The following is a 24,447-nucleotide window of genomic DNA, read 5'->3' as shown; positions in this document are numbered from 1 at the left end:
GAACGGAACAACTATGAAACATTGATGAGCGCTCTAGAGAGACGTTACGGAAGCGAGCATAGGAAACAGATATATCAAATTGAGTTGAAAAATCGTTACCAAAAGGCGAATAAGGCTTTGCAGGAGTTTGCGTCGGATGTTGAAAGATTGGCTCATCTCACAAATGCAGACGCAACCGTGGAATACACCGAGAGGGTTAAAATTGAACACCCCCCCCCCCCCCCCCCCCCCCCGAAATGTTGAAACAAGTATGCTAATTTTTATTTCTACCATGTTGAAAACCATAGTTTAAATGTCTTCCAAAGCAAAGACAACCAAATGCATATTGTGTTAATATGTTTTACCATTGACCACACCTAAAATAAAAATTAAAAGTTAATGTTGGGTACGCAGAACAAAAGAAAACGCTCAAGAAATTGTTTTATTTTTGCTCTGCCAGCCAAATTTGACGCTACTTTTATTTGAAAGTTTGTATGAGGCTTCTTTTTGGCACCTTCAAAAAATGCTATAGAAAACCTTCCTTTTTCATGCCAGATGCAGCTGGAAGGAAATTATAAAAATAAAGCAACATACGTACCTTAAAAGAAAAATAACGACAAATTTGGCTTGCACTGCAAAAATAAGATAATTTCTTGAGAGCCTTAACAAAAACAGAAACACTTGAATTGCATGAAATTTAGAAGCAAACTTTGTCCCACGGCATTTCGTGACGGTAGATTTAATGCTATCGTCGCCGCCGGACAAAACACACAAAATGTGTCCGCATTTTATTTTTCGTTAAAATATTGCGATAAAGTTTTTTGTTCTTTAAAATTCATATACAAATATTTTTCCAAGCCTTGGTTTAAAATCAAGTAGTTACTAAAGTCGTTTATTAGTCTATCTGTGTAGTTTTTTCATTTTCTTATTCTCTTTGCTTCTTTTCTTTCAAATGGCCACTCTAAATGTAAAGCACGACGAAAATTTCGCTTCCGCTCTCAATGTGTTTGATTTAGGCGAAATATTTGAACGTAGTTTGAGCAATGACAATACTCAACGAAAGTCATTGTGTTTATACCTTTAATTGAACGTACATACTTTTCATTACAACCATGCATGATAGCAGCGAGTGAATCCTGATGGTCAGCTGATTTTTGTTTACAATTGCATTACAAAAAAATAATAAAGTGAATTGAATTCTGAGTCTAAAATGAGTGTAAAACGAAAATCGCTGCTCGATTATGGTTTTAAAAGCAAAAAAGTTGAAAACGAAAGTACTCCTGGACAGCAGGAAGTCGTCAAGACAGTAGTAGTTCAGAAACTGTATGGCATTCAGATATGAACATCATGGACATTGGTGGCTATTTAGGAATAGCAGTAGAAGATAGCAAAAAATATGACCTTCTTACTTCGCCGTGGATACCTGAAGAATCTTGTACATTTTCGGGAGTGGGAAAAAGGAATCTAAAATTTCAACATCATTGGTTGAGAAGGTATTATCTGCAATTAATACTATTTTATGTTTATATAGTTGTGACAATTCTATAGATATGAATGGCTTGTTTATACGCAAGCCAAAGGAGCAGGTGCATTGTGCAAATATTGTGCTCTTTTCCCCCATGAATAAGCCGGAAAAGGGAAACACCAACAGTTGAACTCATTTGTGACTAAACCATTCCAAAAATGGAAAGATGCCATTGAAAACTTTGAAGCGCACTCAAAGTGCCAATATCACGCTTCTAGCATTATTTATGCTAATAATTTTATAAAAGTTTGGACAAGGGCGGTACCTGATATACGATCGCATATTGATATAACACGTGTGGAGCAAATAAAATCGAACAGAAGTAAGCTTGTTCCAATTATTGAGGTGATCAAGTTATGTGGTCGGCAAGAACTAGCTTTAAGGGGAACTGATGACTGTGGAATGCTTGCTAAAGAGCAGGTGCACAATGATGGTAATTACGTGCACTTTTGGCGATGAAATTGCGAAACATCATTTTAAAAATGCTGCTAAAAATGCGAACCATTCGGAATGAAATAATCGCAACTTGCGGACAAATAATTCAGCGTAAAATAGTGGAAAGGATAAATATGGCAAAATCTTTCTCGATTGTAGTAGATGAGACAACAGATATTGGACAAATTGAACAAATGTCTCTGTGTTCGTTATATTGACGTTGGCGATTCTGAAAAATGCATTATGCGTGAGGACTTTTTACAATTTGTAGCTTTACAAAATACCATAAGGGCAGTAGGTATAGACGAAAAATATATGATAGGGCAGGGATATGACGGCGCAGCAGCAATGAAGGGGAGTTTCAATGGAGTACAAGCAATTATAAGAAAACGTTTTCCTGCAGCATTATATGTACATTGTTGCTCTCACTCCTTAAACCTGGCATTGGGACGTGCTTGTGAGGTGCATTACATTCGACATTGCTTAGGTATTGCCAAGACAATTACGTCCTTTTTCAAAAAGTCTGCTAAAAGATCACTAAATTTAACTGAAAAAATCAAAACAATATTTCCGCAAGCTAAATCTAATAAGCTAATTTCGTTCTGCGCAACTCGTTGGGTGGAAAATCATGATAGCTTACTCAGGTTTAAAGAAATGCTTCCTGCAACAGTTATAGCTCTTGAAGAGTTACTTCTTGACCCAGATACTGATGCTTCATCTAAGGCCAGTTCGTTTTTGAAATCTGTAACAAGCTGCGAATTTGATGTGAGCTTATTTATGTTCTCGTTGACTCTGCCATTATGTAAGACTTTGCAATCAGTTTCATTAGATTTACCAAAAGCAATTGAGCATATCGAAGTCGTGTTGCAAGTCATTAACGATTTTCGCTGCAATATAGATAAAAGGTTTAGCGAAGTATTCGGAGAAGTACGCCAGCTTTTAACGTCCATTAATGAGGAGGTAAAGCTTCCACGTATCGCCTATATCCAACTAGAGCGAACGGGAAGTAGTACAAGAGATCCTGAAACATATTTTAGGGTGACTATTGCTATTCCTTTTTTAGACGATATTTCTGTACAATTGAATGACAAATTTGTTCAACATAAATCAATTATTCAGAAATTTTCTTTCTTTGTTCCATCGATTTGCTGTTTAAAAGAAGTTAACTTCAGCGAGTCTGACGCAAAAGAACTTGAAATATATAAAGATATAATTGACACCGCAGGAATTGCTTCTGAGTTCACTTTATGGAAAGCAAAATGGAGTCAAGAAGAAAGTTGTACACGTCCATCATCTGCTATTGAAGCTTTAGACGAGTGCAATAAAAAATTTTTTCCAGCAATATATTCTTTGCTGAAAGTATTTGCTACAATTCCCGTCACTACATGCACATCGGAAAGATCTTTTTCAACACTGAAGAGGTTGAAAACTTTTTTGAGAAATTCCACTGGAGAGGTAAGACTAAATGGCTTAGCCATAATGAGTACACATCGTCGGTTTCAAATTGAAACAGACGAGGTGATAAATGACTTCGCCGCTAAAAAGTCAAGACGTCTTAATTTAATATTAAATTAAAATTAAATTTTTTCTAGATAAGTATGAATATACAATTAATGGGCCATGTGAATAAAAAAATTAGCAAACGGTTTTACATAAGTTATCGGAAATCCGACATAATTTTTGTATGGAAAAAGCTTTTAAATTTAAGTAAAAGCTAGGGAAAACAATTTGATTGTTTTATTTATTCACTTGGTTCAATATCGCCAAATATTTTATTTTAAAACTTTCTTACTGGGGTGTTATTTTCAAGTTTTATTTTTATTTTAAATGCATGGCTACATGTATACCTATGAATTTTTGTTACCTTAATTGTAATAAATACTAACGAAAAACTAAGCAAAGCAGCGTGTTATTTTAATATTGTGTAACAATTTTTGCAGGAATAGAAATTGTGAGATAGGCAGCCTTCAACAAAAATCTCAGGTAACCGTTTTTAAACAAAAATTCTGAGATCCGACGTTTTTGAAAAGATAACCCAGATATAGTTACCTTCCACTCAGCCGGCGCAATAGTAACTTGAGCAAAGTTGTTCAATATGTAGTTTGAGGACATACCCCTCTTTTTGAACAAGAGCAACAAAAAGTACTATTTTGTAAAAAAAAAATTTATGACCCCCCGAAACAAAATCCTGGCTACGGCCAAGGATACGGGCGCATCTCATTCCTTGATCCGATCTGATTTGGTCAACAGGAGAGTAAAGCCATCATCTGGAGCAATATTGCGTACGATTACTGGTAAGTATAACCAAGTCCAGGGAGAAGTGGTATGTGAAGTCTTAATTGGGGAGGTCATGGTTCTACACAAATTCGTTGTGGCAGAGATCGTTGATGAAGTCATGTTGGGAGTGGATTTCTTAGTTGAGTATGACATCAGGATGTGCCACTTAACTTCAGTTTTGAGCAAGGGTTCAGCAGTAAGCGAGTGCTGGTGAAAGAGATTCGACAAAAACCACAAAAGTCACAGGCAGCAGATCGGACAAGGGTTGTTGGAACGAATGGGCCAAACAAATAAAAACCGAAGGTACCTGCGAGAAAAGCACTGGCATTGACAAACCCTAATGGACGCACTAAAACGACTGAAAGAATCTTCCAGAAAGAATGCAAGGGTGGTTTCAAGTCAGCGCGCACTAATGCTGTGAAACGTCAACACGATACTGATTATGCAAAGCCAATTCGTCAAGATCAAGCCCTACGAAGTAGTTCATTGACCAAACAACAGAGTGTGAGGGAACGGCCCAGGGTAATGAGTAGTAAGGTGAAACACTGGCATGGCAAGAACTTTAATTCGGAAGGTTTTTTGGAGGGAGATTTGGTACTGCTATACAACCCTCACCGGCGGAAAGGTGTTCCATCCAAATATCGGTGCAGTTGGGAAGGCCCGTACAGAGTTGTGAAAAGGATCAGTGATGTCATCTACCACATACAAACAATTGGGAAACCACGAAATAGAAGGATGGTTCATTTGGAGAGGCTAGCAGCGGTTAGATGGAGATTTGTCTGATCGGGACGATCAGACTTAGGTGGAGGGCAGTGTAACGAATATTAGCAACACTAAGGGTACTGTCATCTCTAAGCCGATGCTAAGCAGTGACTGTATGCACATCTATAATTCAATCATTATGTGTACACATATGTACGTACATGCAGCGGAGAAGCAACGCACAAACACATGCAGATATCTTATCTGAGATATGCAATTATAATTGTGGAAGTGCCGCTCACAAATACACGCGCATGTGAGAGCTATACACGTACATCTGTAGTTATAATTATATAGCAGTAATTAAGTAAATTCTGGAAGCGCCTATAAGATGCAATGAGGAAATCAGAGAGTATAAAAGGCAGCAACAGTAGAGGCGCTACAATCATTTTTGATTAAGCACGCTATCTGTCGAGCAATATAAGTGTTATTTTGAAGGTAGTTTAATAAATACCATTTTGCATTACTGAATAGTGGTGTTATTTATTCAACAGTTTAGTGATTCGAACCTTAGTAGAAGATTTGAAATAAGCGGAATTGCAGTAAATTCGTTACAATATGCTGTTTGTTTCTTAAAAGTAAGTATTTTAGATTAATTTGGATGTAATCTTCTATTCATGCAAACAAAACTTTAAATTTTATATCCTTTAACGCGAAACTATCGCCTATGTAAATTACTTATTTAAATCGAAATGCAGATACCCACGTTCTTTATTAAGGCAGCACTATAGTAGGTCATATTTTAACGAATTCTGTGAAATTTCTGAATATTTTACAGCTTCTGTTAACGTTCGAATCTCTGAACTGTCGAATAAATAACTTAAATATTCAGTTTAACAAAACTTTCTTTATTTAATAATTTGGGAAAAATTTAAACAAAGTGACATCAGGACGGAAAAGGCGACAGCTGTTTCGATTATACCTTGTAAATCTCTTCAAAGCCTTTTCTCCCGGGAGTGGGAGTCGAACCCGCACTCCTACGATAGTTGAAATGGTTATAAACGCATTCAGCTACGTCATGCCTTAGTTGTTGTAAAGTTTTTCCCAATTGCCTTCTTTTTGCATATTTTAATCTTTTACACATTGCATACCTCGTATGCAGTTATGTGTTAAAGCTATGCTTGGTACGGCGGTTTTCAAAGAAACTTTGGTTTTGTTGCTGTTTTTGTTCTATTTATAGAACTATAACGAATTAACCAATTTTGTCTGTTTGTATGATTTAATAATCGGGGATTGCCCGGATTCTTTTTTTAAATGTATGAAAACATTTATTTGAAGCAATTTTTTAATTTTATAATTTATTTAATAATTTGGGAAAAATTTAAACAACGTGACATCAGGACGGACAAGGCGACAGCTGTTTCGATTATACCTTGTAAATCTCTTCAAAGCCTTTTCTCTCGGTTATTAAATAAATTATAAAATTAAAAAATTGCTTCAAATAAATGTTTTCATACATTTAAAAAAACCAATACGGGCAATCCCCGATTATTAAATCATAAAAACTTTCTTTATTTAGACTACTTTGGAAGTAGTACTTCACAATTACAATTATCGCGTACTTCACTAATAGCGTGTTTAAATCGAGCTGATTAATAATTCCTCAGCTTGCGCTGCTTTTATACTCTCTGTTGCCTCGTTCGCATATCTCTCCAAGGTTCTAGACTTTTCACGAACACCCTTCTACAACTACTGCTTATTTCTTCTCTTTTATGTATCTGGTATTTACATTTGTCCTCTAATTATATACGTGTGTATGTGTAAGTAATAACTTTTGTGTATGTGAAATAATGGGTGAGGGTGTCTTTGATGGGGATGTCTCGCCTTGCACACACCGGCGTCATCCCAAAACGTCGACTCGTCGTAGGTGCTTGCACCCTCCCCCCACATTGGGGTGGAGCCTCCTCGCGGTGACACCTGGTAATGCTTCGGCGGCGAATGCGAGCGGCGACCCGTTTCTCCTCCCTTCAACCAGATTTCCCTTCTTATCCCATCTCCCATCCGCACTCCGTTTCCCCTGGGCCAAGTTTTCCTGTAAACGGGTGCTATTTTTTTAGTTCAAGACCGGCCATACGTGGCGAAGAGTCACACCCTGAATAAGGTGCCCAAGCTTTACTAACAAATATGGCGGATCTAGAGAGGACAACTCGATAAAACCCGTAATTCCGAGTGTCATCCGAACCGAGCTCATGGGATGAATGGCACTACGTTAGTGTGTCTTATGACGCTGGCCTCCAGATACCTGACGCCCTCTGGTTGTAATTAGTATTGCTGGGATATTGGGGGCTATGTCCAGCTGACCTACCTTCCCATAATCGTGGGTATATTTATGATCAAAAAAATATAAAACCCAAAATGGAGCTGAACAGCTCCCAATAGATCAGGTCGATTACGACCTTTCGGTGCAAGCCGAATCAGCTGTCGCCACAGACATGCCGGGGCCGTATAGTCCCCTGCATGACGTGGAGATGGCAGATGTGGGACTCTGCAGGATGCAAATCGGGTAGAGTCACAATCCACAGTCTCGCCGGAGGATGAAGAGAGGCTCCTTGCCTCTCCGGCGAAAAGCGATCAGCCTGGCCGGAATGCAGAGCGAGATCGGCTAAGTGGTGCCGCTCGAAAACGTCTCAAGCGATTACTGGCCAGGGGGATTAGCTACAACGAAGCCAGGGGACTTGCCAAAGAACCCTTGGAATCGGTCCGTGGTGAGGGGTCAGCCAAGAGAGGCCAGAGAGAGAGCCCAAAAAGATGTCGCTGCCCACAGCTGGCAATACAAAAATGTTGTCAAAACCTGTGGAAAGTTGTGCATCAAATGTCGATGCAACCATGCCTCCCCATCGTGATGCAACAGCCAAGCAGTCGGCAACTTTCCGGGATGTCCTGAGTGGGGTAAGGCTGGGCATTATACCTCCCGACTATGGGCTATCGCCCCAAAGTTCACTCCATGGCAAGCTTGCAAGCTGCCAAGCTGAGGGTGGTATCTGATGCGGATATACCACGTCGCATCATTCTCGTGGGGTACTTTAAGGAAGAGGAATGCCACTCAAACGACGACATCTTGAGGTTATCTGAGGCCCAAAATGTCGGCTTGAGTACCAGGAACTGGAGAATCCTCAACCGGATTCGAAAGTCCACGGTGGCGGAAGTTACTATAGCCTTCGATCCGTTGTCTGCAGGGCTATTAAAGCAACGCAACTACTTGATTTTCTGTGGGTTTGACAGGGTCAAGTTAAGGCCCAAAAACAAGCCATCCCTGGCCCTGGTAAATATAAATACCAGCGGCAGTGACAATAAGGGTGAGGGGGATCATATGGTTGACTATGAAACCGTGCTGTTTGAAGAACCAGAAGGTATCTAGTAGGCATTTACCTACTGAACAGCAGGATTTGCCGAGTCAATCGGACACCCCCCAAAAACCTTCTCAAGAGCCCAGGCCTTCTGGGTCTAGTGTTGGCCCAAAGAGGCCAAACGAGGCAGCGACAGTCCGCCAGCCTGTCCCCCAAAACCCGGCAACAAGGCAACCACCTCGTGGGAGCCCCAATGTCAGGAAAGGGAACAAAAAAGGATGAGGCCGAACGGCTGAAGAAGCCGTAATGTCGCTTAACAATAGGGCAAGGAAGGTGGCTACACGTGGCCGCAAAGACCATAAATAGTGTCTCCCCTCCCTATCAAAGCCCAAAAGCAAAGACGACTGAAATGCCTTCAGGTGTATCTTCATCATACCAAAGCAGCCTCAGACGTCCTAATTAAAAAATTTGCAGAAGGTCTGGGAATAGCCTTCATCCAGGAGCCCTAGATTCAACACGGTGCCGTAAAAGGCCTGAACAGTTCTGATGGTAAGATAATTTATGCCACCAGTTCTCGCCCAAGAGCGGCGATGCTTTTAAGCAACAAACTAATGTTTCTTCCCCTTTTACAGTTTATGACGGCTGATCTCGTAGCAGTTTGGGCTAAAATTCCAACCCAAAGAGGCGAACAAGAGGCAATCTTGGCCTCTGCCTACTTTCCGGGGGAGGAATAAACGGCCCCAACAACCGAAACAATAGCCCTCATCAAATACTGTCAGCAGAGTGGCACACCATGGATCCTCTGCTGTGACGCAAATTCCCATCATACAACATGGGGTAGTACGAACATCAACAACAGGGGTGAGTATCTCCTTGAGTTTATCAGTAGTAATAATATAAGCATTATCAATCGGGGCAATGAACCCACCTTTGTAAATGCTATTAGAGGGAAAGTTTTAGATCTTACTCTGTGCAGCCATAATAGGGCCAGCACCGTCACTAACTGGCATGTTTCGGGAGAGGAATCAATGTCGGACCACAAACACATTGTATTCGACATTGGTCACTTTCCGGAACGCATGCCAGCTTTTAGAAATCCCAGGAAAATTAACTGGGAGCTTTTCCGTTTTATTATTGAGGAAGCTGGTAACAGCTTAAAGCGACCTATAACCACCGTGCAGGAGCTTGAGAAGGAAGCTGAACAGCTCCACTCAGACATTAAAACAGCTTTCAATGAGAGTTGCCCCCAAGGAAAGATACGTACACAACGTGATGTGCCTTGGTGGAACAAAAAGCTTGGGCAGCTAAGATGCCAGGCTAGGAAGCTGTTCAATAAAGCGAGAGCTACGGGCGACTGAGATTCATACAAAGTCGCTCTAACATCTTACAATAAAGAACTTAGGAAATCTAAAAGGCTACCTGGAGAGAACACTGTGAAAATATTAATGATCTTCCAGCAGCGGTTCGACTACAAAAAGCCCTTTCTAGAGATTACAGAAATGTAATTGGCACGTTAAAAAAAACAGATGGGAGCTACACCACGCGGCCGGAAGAGACGAGCAAACTATTACTCGAAACTATCAATCACCACCTATAATGGCAGATTTGCCAACCATCAGTGGTAATGAAAAAAGCCTAGCAACAAAGCTCACCACTGTGAAACGAGTGCAATGGGCTCTGTATAATTTCAGCCCATTCAAGTCACCAGGACCGGATGGGGTCTACCCTTGTCTGTTACAGCAAGGGATAAAGCATATAGCCCCAGTCCTTTCCACTTTATATAAGGAATCACTACTGCTCGGACATATCCCGAGCAGGTGGGCAGAGGTTAAGGTAGTATTCTTACCAAAGCCAGGGAAACCCGAGCAACTGCCCTCGTCGTATCGACCAATAAGCCTGAGCTCGTTTCTCCTAAAAGGTATGGAGAAAATCTTAGATCAGCATATCAGGGAGGTCAATCTAAATAAACTCCCTCTGTAGGAATCAATTCGCCTACCAGTCAGGGAAATCCAGGGAGACGGCTATTCATAGTCTCACGGTAAATATAGAAAAAGCTCTAGAGTCGAAAAAAATTGCCCTCTGCGCTTTTATTGATATATCAGGGGCTTTCGATAACACAACACATCAAGCTATCGAACAAGCTATGATTGACAAGGACATAAGCCCTATAATAATACGATGAGTGCTGTCTATGTTAAAGACTAGAAATATCCATTTGGAACTGGGAGGGACAACTGAATCAATTGCGGCCACAAGAGGCTGCCCACAAGGTGTGCTCTCCCCTCTCCTGTGGACCCTGGTCATTGATGACCTCCTTCAGTTAATGAAAACCAAGGGATTTGACACACAAGGATATGCAGATGACCTAGTTATTTGCATCACAGGGATGTACGAAGATACGATATCAGATCGCATGCAACAAACCCTTTGCATCATAGAGACGTGGTGCGATACCAAAGGATTGTCTATAAATCCTAACAAAACTGTTATAGTGCCTTTCACCCGGAGAAGGAAAGTATCCATCCCAGAACCATCCCTGGGTGGTACAAAAATACAATTCTCAATGGAGGCTAAATATCTAGGGGTCACACTGGATAGAATCCTGACGTGGAATGCTCATTTGGATGGCTATCCTAAACAAGGCAACAAGAGCTTTCTTCGCCTGTACTCGTCTCTACGGCAAACATGGGGGATTTGTCCAAAAATGGTATATTGAACATTTAATACTGCCGTAAGGCCAATAGTCACCTATGCTTCTCTAGGTTGGTGGCAGAAGGCCACGCAAAGAAAGGCAACGGCTAAACTAAGCAAACTGCATCGATTAGTTTGCGTTGGCATAACGGGTGCGATGAGAACCGCCCCTGCTGACGCACTTAGTGCTTTAGTGGGAATATCTCCCTTCCCTATTCTGATATAGAAAGAAGCAACACTAGGTGCACTAAGACTTCCAAATATTTCTGAGTTGAACGAAGGAAATATGATAGGGCATACGAAAGTAATAAGAAAATTCATAGGAAATCCCTCATTACAACTGCGTGACGTAATGTCCCCTAAGCTCAGAATCTCATGGAACTTTGATGTGTCCAGGACATGACCCACTAGGAAATAGGGAATCCTTATAACGACCCTGACTCAGAGGTCTGGTACACGGATGGATCGAAATTCGATGACGGAAGAACGGGAGCTGGCATCTATGGGCCACACTTCAAAAAATCGATATCAATTTCAGGCAGAAATTCATGCAATAGAGGTCTGTAGTAGAGAATGTCTGCGGAGAGGCTCAACATCGAAGAGCATCTACATTATGTCGGACAGCCAGGCGGCACTGCGTGCCTTGCAATCCTACACAGTTACATCTAAGCTAATGGATGAATGCACTGAAATCCTTAATGCCCTGGGAGCCAAAAACAAGGTTTTGTTGGGATGGGTTCCCGGACATCAGGGACATGAAGGTAATGAACATGCAGATTACCTAGCAAAGCAGGGTGCTACATCAGCATTCTATGGTCCAGAGCCCTTTTGTGGACTTACAAATGCACACACCAGGGAAACTATGAGTATCTGGGAAACTAAACAATTCAGACGTCACTGGATTGATTGCCCAGGGCAAAGGCAAGCCAAACTGTTTATACTTCCGGCAACGAAAGTATCAGCCAAACTCATTAACCTAAGCAGGGAGGACCTAAGAACTCTTACTGGGTACTACACGGGACACTGCGGTCTACGATATCACCTAAGTAAATTAAATCTATCTGATACCCAAATTTGACGTTGCTGTGAGCTGGATGATGAAACGCCGGTTCACATTATCTGCGAATGCGTCGCTCTATCTAGGCAGAGACTATCCCATCTAGGTGGTGGGACTCTTGATCCCTATGTGATATGGAGTAAAAAGCCTGAAGAGGTGCTTAGATACATCAAGAGCCTCCAGATACAAAATTAGGCTGTAAGGCCTTGCACAATAGATATGCACAAAGGTCGCAGTGCTTCCAGATCTATTAATAATAATAATAATGTGAAATAATCTCTTCGCTGTTTGCATGTATGTGTGGCTGCTTTCTTTGATGTTTACATGCGCATATGTGTGGTTGTTTACTTTGCTGTTCTTGTGCATTTATTTACTAGCAGCACAAGTCGCAACAAAATTGCTACCATTCGCCACACTGCCCTCCAACTAAGTCGGATCGTCACGAACAGACAAATTTCCCGATATAAACGTTGCCAGCATTTACATATGAACAACTTTCATTTTGTTTCGTGGTATGTTAATGGTTTGTATGCGGTAAACAACATCGCTGATCCGTTTTAAAACCTTGTATGGGCCTTGCCAGTTACACTGAACTTTGGGGACAAACCTTTCTTTCGTTGTGGGTTCTATAACAGCACTAAATCTCCTTCCAGAAAATCTTCCAAATTACTTGCTTATCATATCTCGTTTTCGCTTGTCACTCATAATCCTGGTTCATTGTCTTACAACATCGGTTATATCCCTCATCTATTGCTCTAAGACCAGTGGATTTCTTGGCATATCTTTCCGCATCGGCATTTATGCCAAATTTAAAATTAGCTGTCAGTCGAAGGTCATTGCCGTATACCTCTGGTGATCCTTTCGAATGGTGCACCTGAAATTATTGCTTCATCTGGCCATAACTTAGGGTTTTGGGGCCTTTTTCTCTGCTGCAAACCTCGCAGGGGGCAATCCACTCAGTTAATTTTCTCGAGTCTTCGTGATCCCAAGATGACCTCTACTTGAACCGTTATATAGGTCACTGAGAACGTTAGCAACCGTTTTCCTTGGAACTATGAGTTTTCTCTTACATTGATCATCCTCACTCTCTCATATTCGATGCAGACAACCAGATATCAATTGTAAACTGTTCCACTGTGGCCTGTATGACTTCGCAATAGGATTATCTGCTGACATCTCTCTATTTGGTCTTTCGTTATGTTCAGCCCTTGCATAACATGTGACAGATGTGTATCTTCTAGCTGTGACTTCCATAGTTGTTCCATGTCCCATTCATCCGTAGACGTTATGGTCATAAGCCGGGTTTTCGAACAGTGCTTGCATTCAAGACATTGCATCAGCATTGCCAGTATTGCGTCAGTCTCAACATTTGCCAATGGATTCGGAGTGTCTATCTTCCCCTCCATTTTAGTCGCTGACTACTGCACCTCAGGATAAAAAGTGTGGTCTTCAACGTCAATTCCTTCCGATTCCATAGCTTCCGTTAGTCGTGATTGTAGCTCGGATTTATTGCCAGTAGTATTCAATCCACGGGCTTTGAACTCCTTTTTTAGTTGCTGAATCTTCAATTCACTCAACTTGGCCATGTCCTTGTTGTCCTCTGGAATTTATTCAACAATTCCTCTTCTGACACCAATTGTAACGAATTCTGTGAAATTTCTGATTATTTTGCAGCTTTTGTTAACGAATCTCTCAATTGTCGAATAAATAACTTAAATATTGAGTTTAGCAAAACGTTCTTTATTTAGACTACTTTGAGAGTAGTACTTCACAATTACAATTATCACGTAGTTCGCTTATAGCGTTTAAATCGAACTAATTAATTATTCCTCAGCTTGGGCAGCTTTTATACTCTATGTTGCCTCGTTCGCATATTTCTCCTAGGGTCTAGACTTTTCACGAACAGCCTTCTAGAACTACTGCTTCTTTATTTCTCTTTTGCGTATTACATTTGGCTCCTAATTATATGCGTGTGTATGTGTGAGTAATAAATTCTGCTCTTAGGTGAAGACTACATGTGTGTATGTGAAATCATTTCATCGCTGTTTGCATGTGTGGCTGCTTGCCTTGATGTTTACCTGCACATATGTGTGGTTGCTTACTTTGCTGTTGTTGTGCATTTATTTACTAGCAGCACAGTGTCGCATCGATATTGCTAACATTCGGCACAATATCGTATATAAATTTTGGTCTCGATTGGAAACAATTATTGCAATCACAATTCTCAGAAACTGCGAGTAAGAATATGGGTTTAAATTACAAACCGAATCAATTTTCCATTTAGAAGAGCGTATTTTAATTGAGTTCTCCGTCCTACAGTTGAACCTCGATTTAAAGAACATTTCCATTTGCAGTAATTATTTTTTTTTAAGGTGAAAACATAGTATTACTCGTAAATATATAAATTAATACATTTTCATTTTCCCTTCTCCTTTTCCTGCACGCTTACCTGGAGCGTTTCCCTTGCTGATACAAAGAAGACACGTTCAGATGCCTCTTTTTCGTTGCTTACTTTAAGCTCTTTCGTCAAAAAATCAATGCAGCGCTCCGTATGTTGAGATTTTACCTTAAAATATAAAATAATTCAGTAAATTTGTAACCAAAGTTATACATTCAAAAAGTAGTAATGAAAAAGTTTATGGCGTTATGGCATGCATATGTACTAATATTAATATAAAAGCTTGTAAAGGTATGCTATCGTGTTTACCTTTTCGAGCTCCTGCTTTCGCAGTGTTCATTAAAAGATTATACAAATCAACGAAATAAAAAGTAAATAGTTACAAACTTAATTGCAAACAACTAGCAAGTAAACATTTAGTTATTTAAGTTTTCATTAATATAACATACCGAATCTTGGAATTCAGGCTCATTGGCTGATGCATCCCAACGATTATTTAGAATAAAAACGTTGGGTTTAGATAGTTTTTGTGAAACTGTATGAAAGAATTGTTTTTCCGCTCGTGTCATAGTTGATTCAGCATTCAATACCAACACAAATACATCGGCATTAATGCAGTGATTATCAATCCAATCATCCAAATTGGCTGACACATCTACACCGGGTGAATCTACGAAAACAACATCATCACGCAATAAACTGCAACGTTCCCTAGGCCAAAAAATTCGTACCAGTGAGCTTTCGCTGAGCTTTTCTTGGCACAGCGCGTTCGCCAATTGTTTGATATTCTTAAAAAAAAAAACGTTATTAAGATATGAATATACCTAATTATTTGAAATAATGTAAACCTACCACTACGTTAAGTTTCTCATCCGAAGCTTCTTTCATCAAATATGCTTCTTGTCCATCACAGCCCTCTACCTGACAAAAACAGTTTGTTGTATGTCCTATACCACTCGGTAAAATTTTTTCACGCAACATAGCATTTATTACTGAGCTTTTGCCGTTGGATGTACGCCCAAAAAACGCAACCTTCATGTGATCCCTGGTGAGAACCTCACGTATAGCCGCCACTTTATGAACAAAACTTTCAAAAAGCTCTCGTTCAGCTTTATCCACGATTTCCGCTTCCGCATGCAAAACTAATTAAATATGAATATGAATTATAAATTAAAATTTCACAATAAAAGTTACGAGTAGACTTACCATTAATAAACTGTGTAGTTTCGACAACATATTCTTCGATTTCCCCATAGATGTCATTGATTTTCTTTTTAGCTCTAACAAATACCTGCAAGGGTGATTTGTCAGCAATTGCGTTTTGCATAGTGCGATTTTCCACCATCAGAGCATTTGGGTTATAGTTGGATGTGGTTGCGCCCGCATTTGCATTAGCGTTGGCGCCATTTCCAGTTACCATCGAAATAGTGCGATTCAAATAGGCCGCCATTATTACGAAAATAAAATTTCCTTTATATAATCAGTGCAAATACGGTTCTGTTTTATCAACGTTCAAACCACCAAGTGAATATATTTATGTATGTACACATGTATAACAAGGTGCAAAAAAAATTATGTAGCAAATTAGGCAAAGAAAATCTATATCCCAAATAAAATGATATCTGATAAAACAGTAACAATCAATGATTATCAAATTGTCAAAGCTGAACAGTTTTTCAAAGCTACGTAATGCAAAGTACGTCTTTTTTAATATGTATATATATATGTATCTTCGATCCTGCAGGTAAAGTAGATGCTGAGCGATAACAAATCTAAAATGTTGCAAAAACTCAATCGATAAGATGCTGAAAATCAAACAAATAATACAAAAAAGGTATCAAAATTATTATAACTAAATTAACAAAACAAAATTGTGCAATAAATAAAGCAAATACAAAAAACACCTAACTAATTTTGGTAATAGTCTAGTTGAGGGGTCGACTGCTAACACGCGTCAAAAAATATCGAGAGAAGTGTCCAAACGACGCGACATCAGTATTAATAATCCGAAAGGGGAACATAAAAATTTTAACTCGTTCAAAAGATATTAAGGAAAAACCGAAAAAAGACCCGCGGCTACCTCCGAAACCGGGGGTGGGATCCATAGTATTTTTATGTTTATGTTTAATTTATTCAGTCTATGATTAGAAATATTCTTACAGACTAGAATACAAAAGTAAATTAAAAACTTAAAACAAATAATTAACTGAAAACCACAACGAAAAACGTAAGTAACATGACTAGCGAAAACAAAAAACAAAAAGCTATCGCAAGTTAAGATTAGAGGTACTCTTGCAGAGTTGACTTGAAGATGTTTCTCGACAAAGACAAATCAATAAAAAACCTCCCTGAGAGTCTATTAAATTCAGTTAGTGCCCGAAAAATTGGGTCAAAACTACCATAATTAGCCCTGCAAGCACGCGTGTAAAATGGAAAAAATGTTCGAAGACTCCGATTAGGTACATTAAATTACACCTTCGCTAAGAGAGCTGGGCAATCAAGAGAGCCAACTATTAGATCACAGACGAACATTGTCAGATGTTCTACCCTTCTGGATTCGAGAGGTTGGAGATTTATGAGTAAGCAGCGCGAGTAATAGGATGGAATTGGGTCATCAAAGTTGAGTGAAAATAGACAAAAACGAATAAATTTTCTTTGAACCCTTTCAATTCTGGCAGCATAGCAGCTATAGATAGGATTCCAAACAATTGAGGCGTATTCTAGTTTTGAACGAACGCGAGAGGTATAAAAAAGAGCCTTCCTTGTATAAGGATCCTTAAAGTCTTTTGCATATCTACGAAGAAAGGCAAGGTTTCTGTAAGCCTTGGTAAGCATATAAGAGATATGATTGACAAAAGAGAAAGAGGAATCAAAAACAACACCTAAGTCAATAAATTCATTAACCGAAACCAGTCGAGCACCTGAGATATCGTAGAGGGTAGAATGTAAGTTAGATGATTTAGTAAAGGACATGTGAAAACATTTATTCACATTGCGGAAGAGATTATTGGCCTTACACCATTCGATAATATTATTTAGGTCATTTTGTAGGAGTAGGGAATCCGACTCGCCATTAATTCTATGAAATAACTTTAAATCATCTGCATATAGAAGGAAAGAGGACGAAAAAACACAGGAACCAATATCATTTATAAAAAGCACAAACAACAAAGGCCCGAGAATTCTACCCTGAGGAACTCCACACGCTGCATAAAAAGGGAGGGACTTGCAGCCCTCGATTTCAACACATAGAGACCGGTTCGACAGATACGATTTTAACCAAGATAAGAATACAGAATGAAATCCAATACACTCAAGTTTAGATAGTAAGATTTGATGTGAAACTTTATCAAAAGCCCTTGAGAAGTCAGTATATATGGTATAAACCTGGCAGTCATCCTTAAATGCAGAGATACAGAAATCAGAAAACGACCCTAGATTAGTAACAGTAGAGCGACCAGCAACAAACCCATGTTGACGCGGGTCAATCAACCTTTTAATGATAAAAGACAACTTCTCCTTTATGATTTTTTCGAAAAGCTTTGAGCATACTGTGAGTTTGGCAATATGCCTATAGTTAGAGATGTCATTTTTATTACCGGATTTGAAAATAGGACAAATTGAGCTCCTTTTCCATCTATCGATAAAAGTTCCAGAGGACAGAGATAAATTGAAAATATGGCAGATGGGGGCGCAGAGAGTTAAACTACAATGCTTCAGTACAAAGGCGCAAAGGCCATCAGTGTCACAACTTAGCGAGGGTTTAAGGGAAAGCATAGCATTGCGAACATCATCCTCGGAGATAATGAGGGAGCCTGATCACAAAGTCCCGAGCGCGAATGAGAGCCAACCAAACCTACATTGGCATCATCAAAGTTAGATTTAAAGAATTCCGCAAAAAGCTCAACTGTTTCAGTTAGCGACTGGGAGCTTACCCCATTAAAGGTCATGCAGATCGGAATATTCGTTGAACCACGTTTGGACCGGATAAAGTTCCAAAAGGTTATTGGATTTTCTTTAAGCTCATCTTCGAGCCTACGCATGTAGCGATTATACAGAAATTTGTCGAGAACATTAAACTGCCGCACACTATTAAAGTACTGTTCCCTAAGAGAAATGTTTTCCTTAATTGCCTTATATAATTTATTGAATTTGTTACGCTTGTTTTTCAACCTCTTAAGAGTTATGTTATACCAAGGTAATTTATGCAACCTAGGCCTAAAACGAGGCACTGTACTATGAAATATCTCAGACAACTTTGATAAGAAAAGATCATAACACATGCTGACGTCATTAGAAAGAAATATATTTGCCCAGTTAAGTGCAAGTAAGACATTGTTCAATTCACTGAAATCAGTAAGTCGAAAGTTAAAAGGTGAGTTATCCAATGGCGTTAGCGTAGGTATAGCAGCAAAGATATTTAATTGAATGACAAGCGGTAAGTGATATCTATCGGATGGACACACAGGAAGAGTACTCTCAGAGAGATCAAATATTAAATTCTCATCGACAAACACAAGATCAAGCAACCTCGAAATAGTATAAAATAAATTATTGATTTGAATCAAATTGCAACTTTATTTGCCCAGAACACCTTTCTACGTTGGCGGCCTTCGGCCGCGCTTATAAAAATTACCCTGGGTGGGCTCAACACCGGTTTGTAGAGCAAAACGATATCCGCGCAAAACACTTATGATCACAATTTTTTTTGTGGGTACACAACACAGCAACAACCACATGGAAATCGCCAACTTCAACTGCAAATATCTCCGGACGGAGATAAAATTTTTAACAACATAATTGAGATATTGGACATAGGCATACAACAAAGAGCCACATAGCTTTGGCATTTATTAAAATAACTTAAGTCAAACTCCGCCAAATATCAAAGTTTATTATGTCGACTTACGAAAAACCCGAAAATGTTCGTTATTCCCCCCAGCGGGTTAGGGGCTTAGAATATACCAGCGGCAAGTATGCCTGTCGTATGAGGCGACTTAAATACCAAATCGATTCAAGGGGTTGTCAATGTAATTTCCAACCAAATTTTCAACCTCATCTACCCGCGATGGTCGCTGTGTTGTTGTTATATAGGACATTCCCCGAAGGCCTTGGGGAGTGTTATAAATGTTGATGGTCCTTTGCGGGATGCAGATCCGGTACGTTCCGGTATCAAGCCCGACCATCTCGGGAATGCTTCCCAAGGCCGTCGGTTCTATGTACCCGAGCGACTCGGGATTTTTCCCGACCAAGGACTGCCATTTCAGTGTAACCCCATTTAATTTGTTGCGTCCCTCCCACAAATTGTCATCCTCCCAGCAGCTCCTTGCAGCGGGACTGCTCCATATTCTCTTGCTCCGGGAAGGTATCGAACCCAATCCGGGTCCGTCTCCTGACCCCGGTCCTGAGAAATGGTTTTGCTGCATCTGCCGGAAAAGAATCTTTTTAGGACGGTCATACTCTTGCCAGTGTGTCTCGTGTAAGGAATGGTTGCATCGGACAGGTTGTTCTGGGCTAGATCTCAAAACCAGACGTCCACGTAATTTCTATAAATCTTTTGTGGCTCCTTGCTGTTCACGCCCTTCCCTTTCCTTTACAGACAACAGCTTTTCTGCCCTCCCTATCCCAACTGATGCCCGCCAAGGGGAGCGTGCTTTCCGCAAGGTCATTGAATCCGCCTCGGCTCGTTTTATTCCCGACGGTAGAATTCCCGAAATTCGGCTTCACTTCCAGGCGGAAACTACAAATTTAGCGAGAGGACGTGACCTTATAAGACAGCTCGAACCCATCCCGCGGTATGTAAGCCTGTCGTAAGAGGCGACTAAAATACCAGATTCAAGGGGCTGTGTAGCGCAACCCTTCAGGTTGCCAGTGCAATATATAGCTTCTCCAAACCCAATTGTCAACCACACCTATCCGCGACGAATCCTGTTTCACTAACAGACGAGGCTCTGGCGACCCCAAGCTCCTCATGGAACTTGGGGTGGGGAGGGAGGGGATGGCCTGAAGGTTTAATTTGGCCACATAAATCGTTCCCGAGATGGTCGGGCTAGCACCTTAATGGTGCTGTGGTACCGGAGCGTACCGGATCTGTATCCGGCAAAGGACCATTACATCGATAACACTCCCCAAAGCCTTCGGGGAGCAGCCTTATCGCTACACCTAAGCGGTTGTAACCTCTCTGCCGGTGTAGGTAAACTTTGGTCCACCGTAAAGTCCCTATCGAGTCCGTCTAGGCACAATGACAAAGTTTCCATAGCCTTTGGCGATAAAGTGCTGTCGGTTGCGAAAAAATGCGCGAGCGCTTTCTGTCGACAATATATAATCCACGGTCGACAAAGATAGAGGGAGGGCCAACAGACGCAAACAAAAACATAAAATCATCGCGTCACCAATTACCATCACCTCCAAAGAGGTTGAGGATGCCATCGGTCATGCTAAACCATCCAAAGCAGTGGGCCCAGACGGCATAGCCATGCCGATGCTTAAAAGCCTAGGGAAAGAGGGTTTCAAATATTTAGCACATGTCTTCAACCTGTCTCTTTCCACCTTTAGTCATACCCGAAAAATGGAAAATGGCCAAGGTAGTCCCGCTACTAAGGCTGGGAAACCAGCTAACATAGGAGTCATACTACTTCAAAGCAAATTTGCAGCTAGCCTGCCATCAGCCTGGCTTCAGAAAACTCCATAGCACCACCACCGCGCTAAATGCCATCAGCACCCAGATAAATTGCGGTTTAAATCAAAACCCCCACCATAGAACAGTACTCGTAGCGCTAGACCTATCAAAAGCTTTTGATACGGTCAACCATGGCACGTAACTGCAAGACCTGGGAGAGTCTACCCTTCCCCCACGTCTTAAAAGGTGGACCCAAGATCGATGAACTTTGCAACAGAATAAACGGCTACCTCCCTGATCTCTCCAAATGTCGACTATTTTGAACATCCACGTCGATGGCACTACGCTACCGACTGTGCTACACCCTATAATCTTGGGTAGGACGTTTGCACGCAGCCGCAATTGTACCGGAAATCCAGAGCCGTGATAAAATCCTCAAATCCCTTGCTGTCAGTACTTGGAGAAAAGACAAAGAAACTCTCGTTACAACTTACAAAGCAATTGGCCAGCCGATTGCATGCTACGCGTCCCCATGGTCGCCAAGCCTAAAAATACCCACTGGAATAAGCTACAGGCCTACCAAAATACTGCGCTCAGAACCGCCACGGGCTTTCTTCTTATGTCCCCAGAACACCATCTACATAATGAGGCGAGAATACTCCCCATCAGGGAGAGAAATGAGATGCTAATCAAACAGTTCCTGTTGAATACCCAGAAACCTGGGCATCGCAACAGACATCTGATTGACGAGCCAACACCGCCTAGGGGCTTAAGGAGTCATCTCCGTAAGCATTTTGAGGAAATACGCACCTGATAACTCAGCCGTATGAAGCAATAAAACACAAACAGGTCCTTGGTGAACTCTACAAACAGGTGTCGGACCTTTATGCCGGGAATTGCCCGGTGAATCCAGTACTCAAAGAACAGTACCCAAAACTTGCGGAAGAGGAGCGCATGCTCCCCAGGGAAACGCGAGTCACTCTAGCTGAATTTCGTTCTGGATACTGTAACAGGTTAAACTCTTACCTATCCAGAATCAACCCCGACATACAAAATGTATGCCGCGCTTGCAATGTGTCCGCACATGACACCAACCATCTCTTTAATTGTAATGTGGAACCAACGCCTCTAACACCCCTTGCATTATGGTCCACCCCTGTTGAAACAGCAAGTTTCATTGAACTCTCGTTAGAGGATATTGATAACAATTTGTGATGGGTCGTAGCTATTAGGTGGGGCGAAGCATTTCTACAACAACAACAACAACCATCTCGGGAACGATTTGGTATGACCACATGCGACCTTCTATGCCTTCCCCAGCGAGTTAGGGGGTCGGAATATACCCGCGGTATGTATGCCTGTCGTAAGAGGCGACTAAAATACCAGATTCAAGGGGTTGTGTAGTGCAAGCTTTCAGGTTGCCAGCGCAATATATAGCTTCTCCAAACCCCATTGTCAGCCTCACCTATCTGCGGCGAATCCTGTTTCACTAACAGACGAGGCTCTGGCGACCCCAAGCTCCGCATGGAAGTTGGGGGTGTGGAGGGAGGGATTGCCTGAAGGTTTAACGTGGTCATATAAATCGTTCCCAAGATGGTCGGGCTAGCACCTTAATGGTGCTGTGTTACCGGAGCGTACCGGATCTGTATCCGGCAAAGGACCATCACATCGATAACACTCCCCAAAGCCTTCGGGGAGCAACCTTATCGCTACAACAACAACCTTCTAGGCCATACCGCCCTACCACCCCCTAGATCAATTGGGAGTTCGGCTCGCCACAGCCTCGGTCGTTAATGAAACAGGATTCGCCAAGGATAGATGAGGTTGTCAATTTGGTTGGATAAGCTATATATTGCGCTATTTCTATTTTGTATTTTAGTCCCCTCTTACGACAGGCATACCTACCGCGGGTATATTCTAAGTCCCCTACTCCGCTGGGGGTCGCCCTTGCGCCTTTATGGTGCTTGTTACCTGAACGTACATCTATTTCTGTCAAAGGACCATCAACATCGACAACACTCCCCAACACCATCGGGTAGTGTCTTTTTCGCTACAACGACAATAACTGCAAACCTGCCTTCAGTATTGGGCTTTAGTAGCTTCTTACAACTGGCCAACGACAAAGTGGTTCACTAGTTTTCGCACATGGCCCGTGGTTTCAAATGTGCATAATGTAATGAACCATTGAAATGTATCCAAAGTTATTTCACTTGATACACTGAAATGACAGATCGGGAAAAATTCCGAGTCGCTCCGCTACATAGAACCGGCTACCTTGCGAAGCGTAATGTATGTCCTGCTTGCAATGTGTCCCTACATGACACCAATTGTAATATGGAACCAACGCCTCTAACAGCCCCCTCACTATGGTCCACCCCTGTTGAAACTGCAAGTTTCCTTGGACTCCCATTAGATGATATTGATGACAATTTGTGATCGGTCGCACCTATTGGGTGGGGCGAAGCACTGCTACAACAACAACAGCAAAATCTCGACTGTTAACTAGTTATGCAGTTATCGCACAAATCACTAAAAACAATCACAAAAAAAAATGTAGTTTCTGCTTTCGGATTCTGAATCTTGACGCAAATGCGCGTCTTTTGATACCGCTATCGACATGTGCGACCCGAATTTTAAGTGCAAGACTTAAGTTGAAATTTTACTAAATTTGGAAATTAAAAGGCTTATATTTCATAAACTAAGAGTTTCCTAGAGTTGTGGATGATAATTTTGTGATTTTTAGGACCCCCGCCCCCCTCGAAAAAAAGAAAAGTTGGAAAATCGTTGCACCTCATTCTAAATATGCCCCCAAATAATACGTCCTTGGAAAAGCAAAAACGCATGTACATCGAGAAAGTCGTCAGATAGTCAACGTCACATTTGTCATACCACAACAAAGTATATGGTAATGTTGAACTTAACTAACCTGATTGTTTTCAGTCATTTTAGGCGCGTCCTTCACTCATTCACTGCTGTATATACTAGCTAGACCGCCTCTAAGTTTAGTTCCGTTTTTCAATTTTTTATTATATTTTCGACGACTTGTAAAAACTACGATTTTCACAATATCCAAATGATGTAACCAAAAGCATTCACAATGACCAAAAGCCTCCTTCAAACGGTTGCCAGATCACATTTTTATTACGCTGCGCGAAGATGTAGCGGCAGCGGCGCTTCACAGTACGACACTGTTTGGTAAAGCACACTAAGCGGCATTCGAGCGTCACATTGCTGCAAAAGTTTATGTTTATTTTTGTTCGCAATGATACAAATCGTTAAATGTCAATACACATGCATAAACAATTTTACATATCGCTTTGAAAATATGAACTGATGCGACTTGGCTTCGTTTTCAAATCGGTAATTCATATCCCCAGATGGTTAGAACGACTGTATAAACACATGGTAATAGTCTAG

General features: G+C 41.0%; 1 protein-coding gene across 2 annotated transcripts in view; it reads right to left on the bottom strand.

Moving 5' to 3' along the window:
* The window catches only part of Marf (Mitochondrial assembly regulatory factor), a 75,924-nt gene extending 51,808 nt beyond the window's left edge, over positions 1-24,116 (bottom strand). The window contains exons 1-6 of one of the 2 annotated variants that reach the window (XM_067782673.1): positions 23,957-24,116; positions 15,618-16,216; positions 15,264-15,553; positions 14,861-15,199; positions 14,721-14,732; positions 14,463-14,579 (exon numbers count right to left, since the gene is read on the bottom strand). In XM_067782673.1, coding sequence (XP_067638774.1) covers positions 14,463-14,579; positions 14,721-14,732; positions 14,861-15,199; positions 15,264-15,553; positions 15,618-15,861 — 1,002 coding nt within the window. In that variant the 5' untranslated portion in view covers positions 15,862-16,216; positions 23,957-24,116. The remainder of the gene's footprint in view (positions 1-14,462; positions 14,580-14,720; positions 14,733-14,860; positions 15,200-15,263; positions 15,554-15,617; positions 16,217-23,956) is intronic. The other variant, XM_067782674.1, reaches the window with a different exon arrangement.
* Between the last annotated feature and the right edge of the window lie 331 nt (positions 24,117-24,447).

This window comes from Eurosta solidaginis, chromosome 4, assembly GCF_040869045.1.
Source record: "Eurosta solidaginis isolate ZX-2024a chromosome 4, ASM4086904v1, whole genome shotgun sequence".
Lineage (NCBI taxonomy): Eukaryota > Metazoa > Arthropoda > Insecta > Diptera > Tephritidae > Eurosta > Eurosta solidaginis.
Note: the sequence above shows the minus strand (reverse complement) of the source record. Positions and strands in the feature narration are given on the sequence as shown.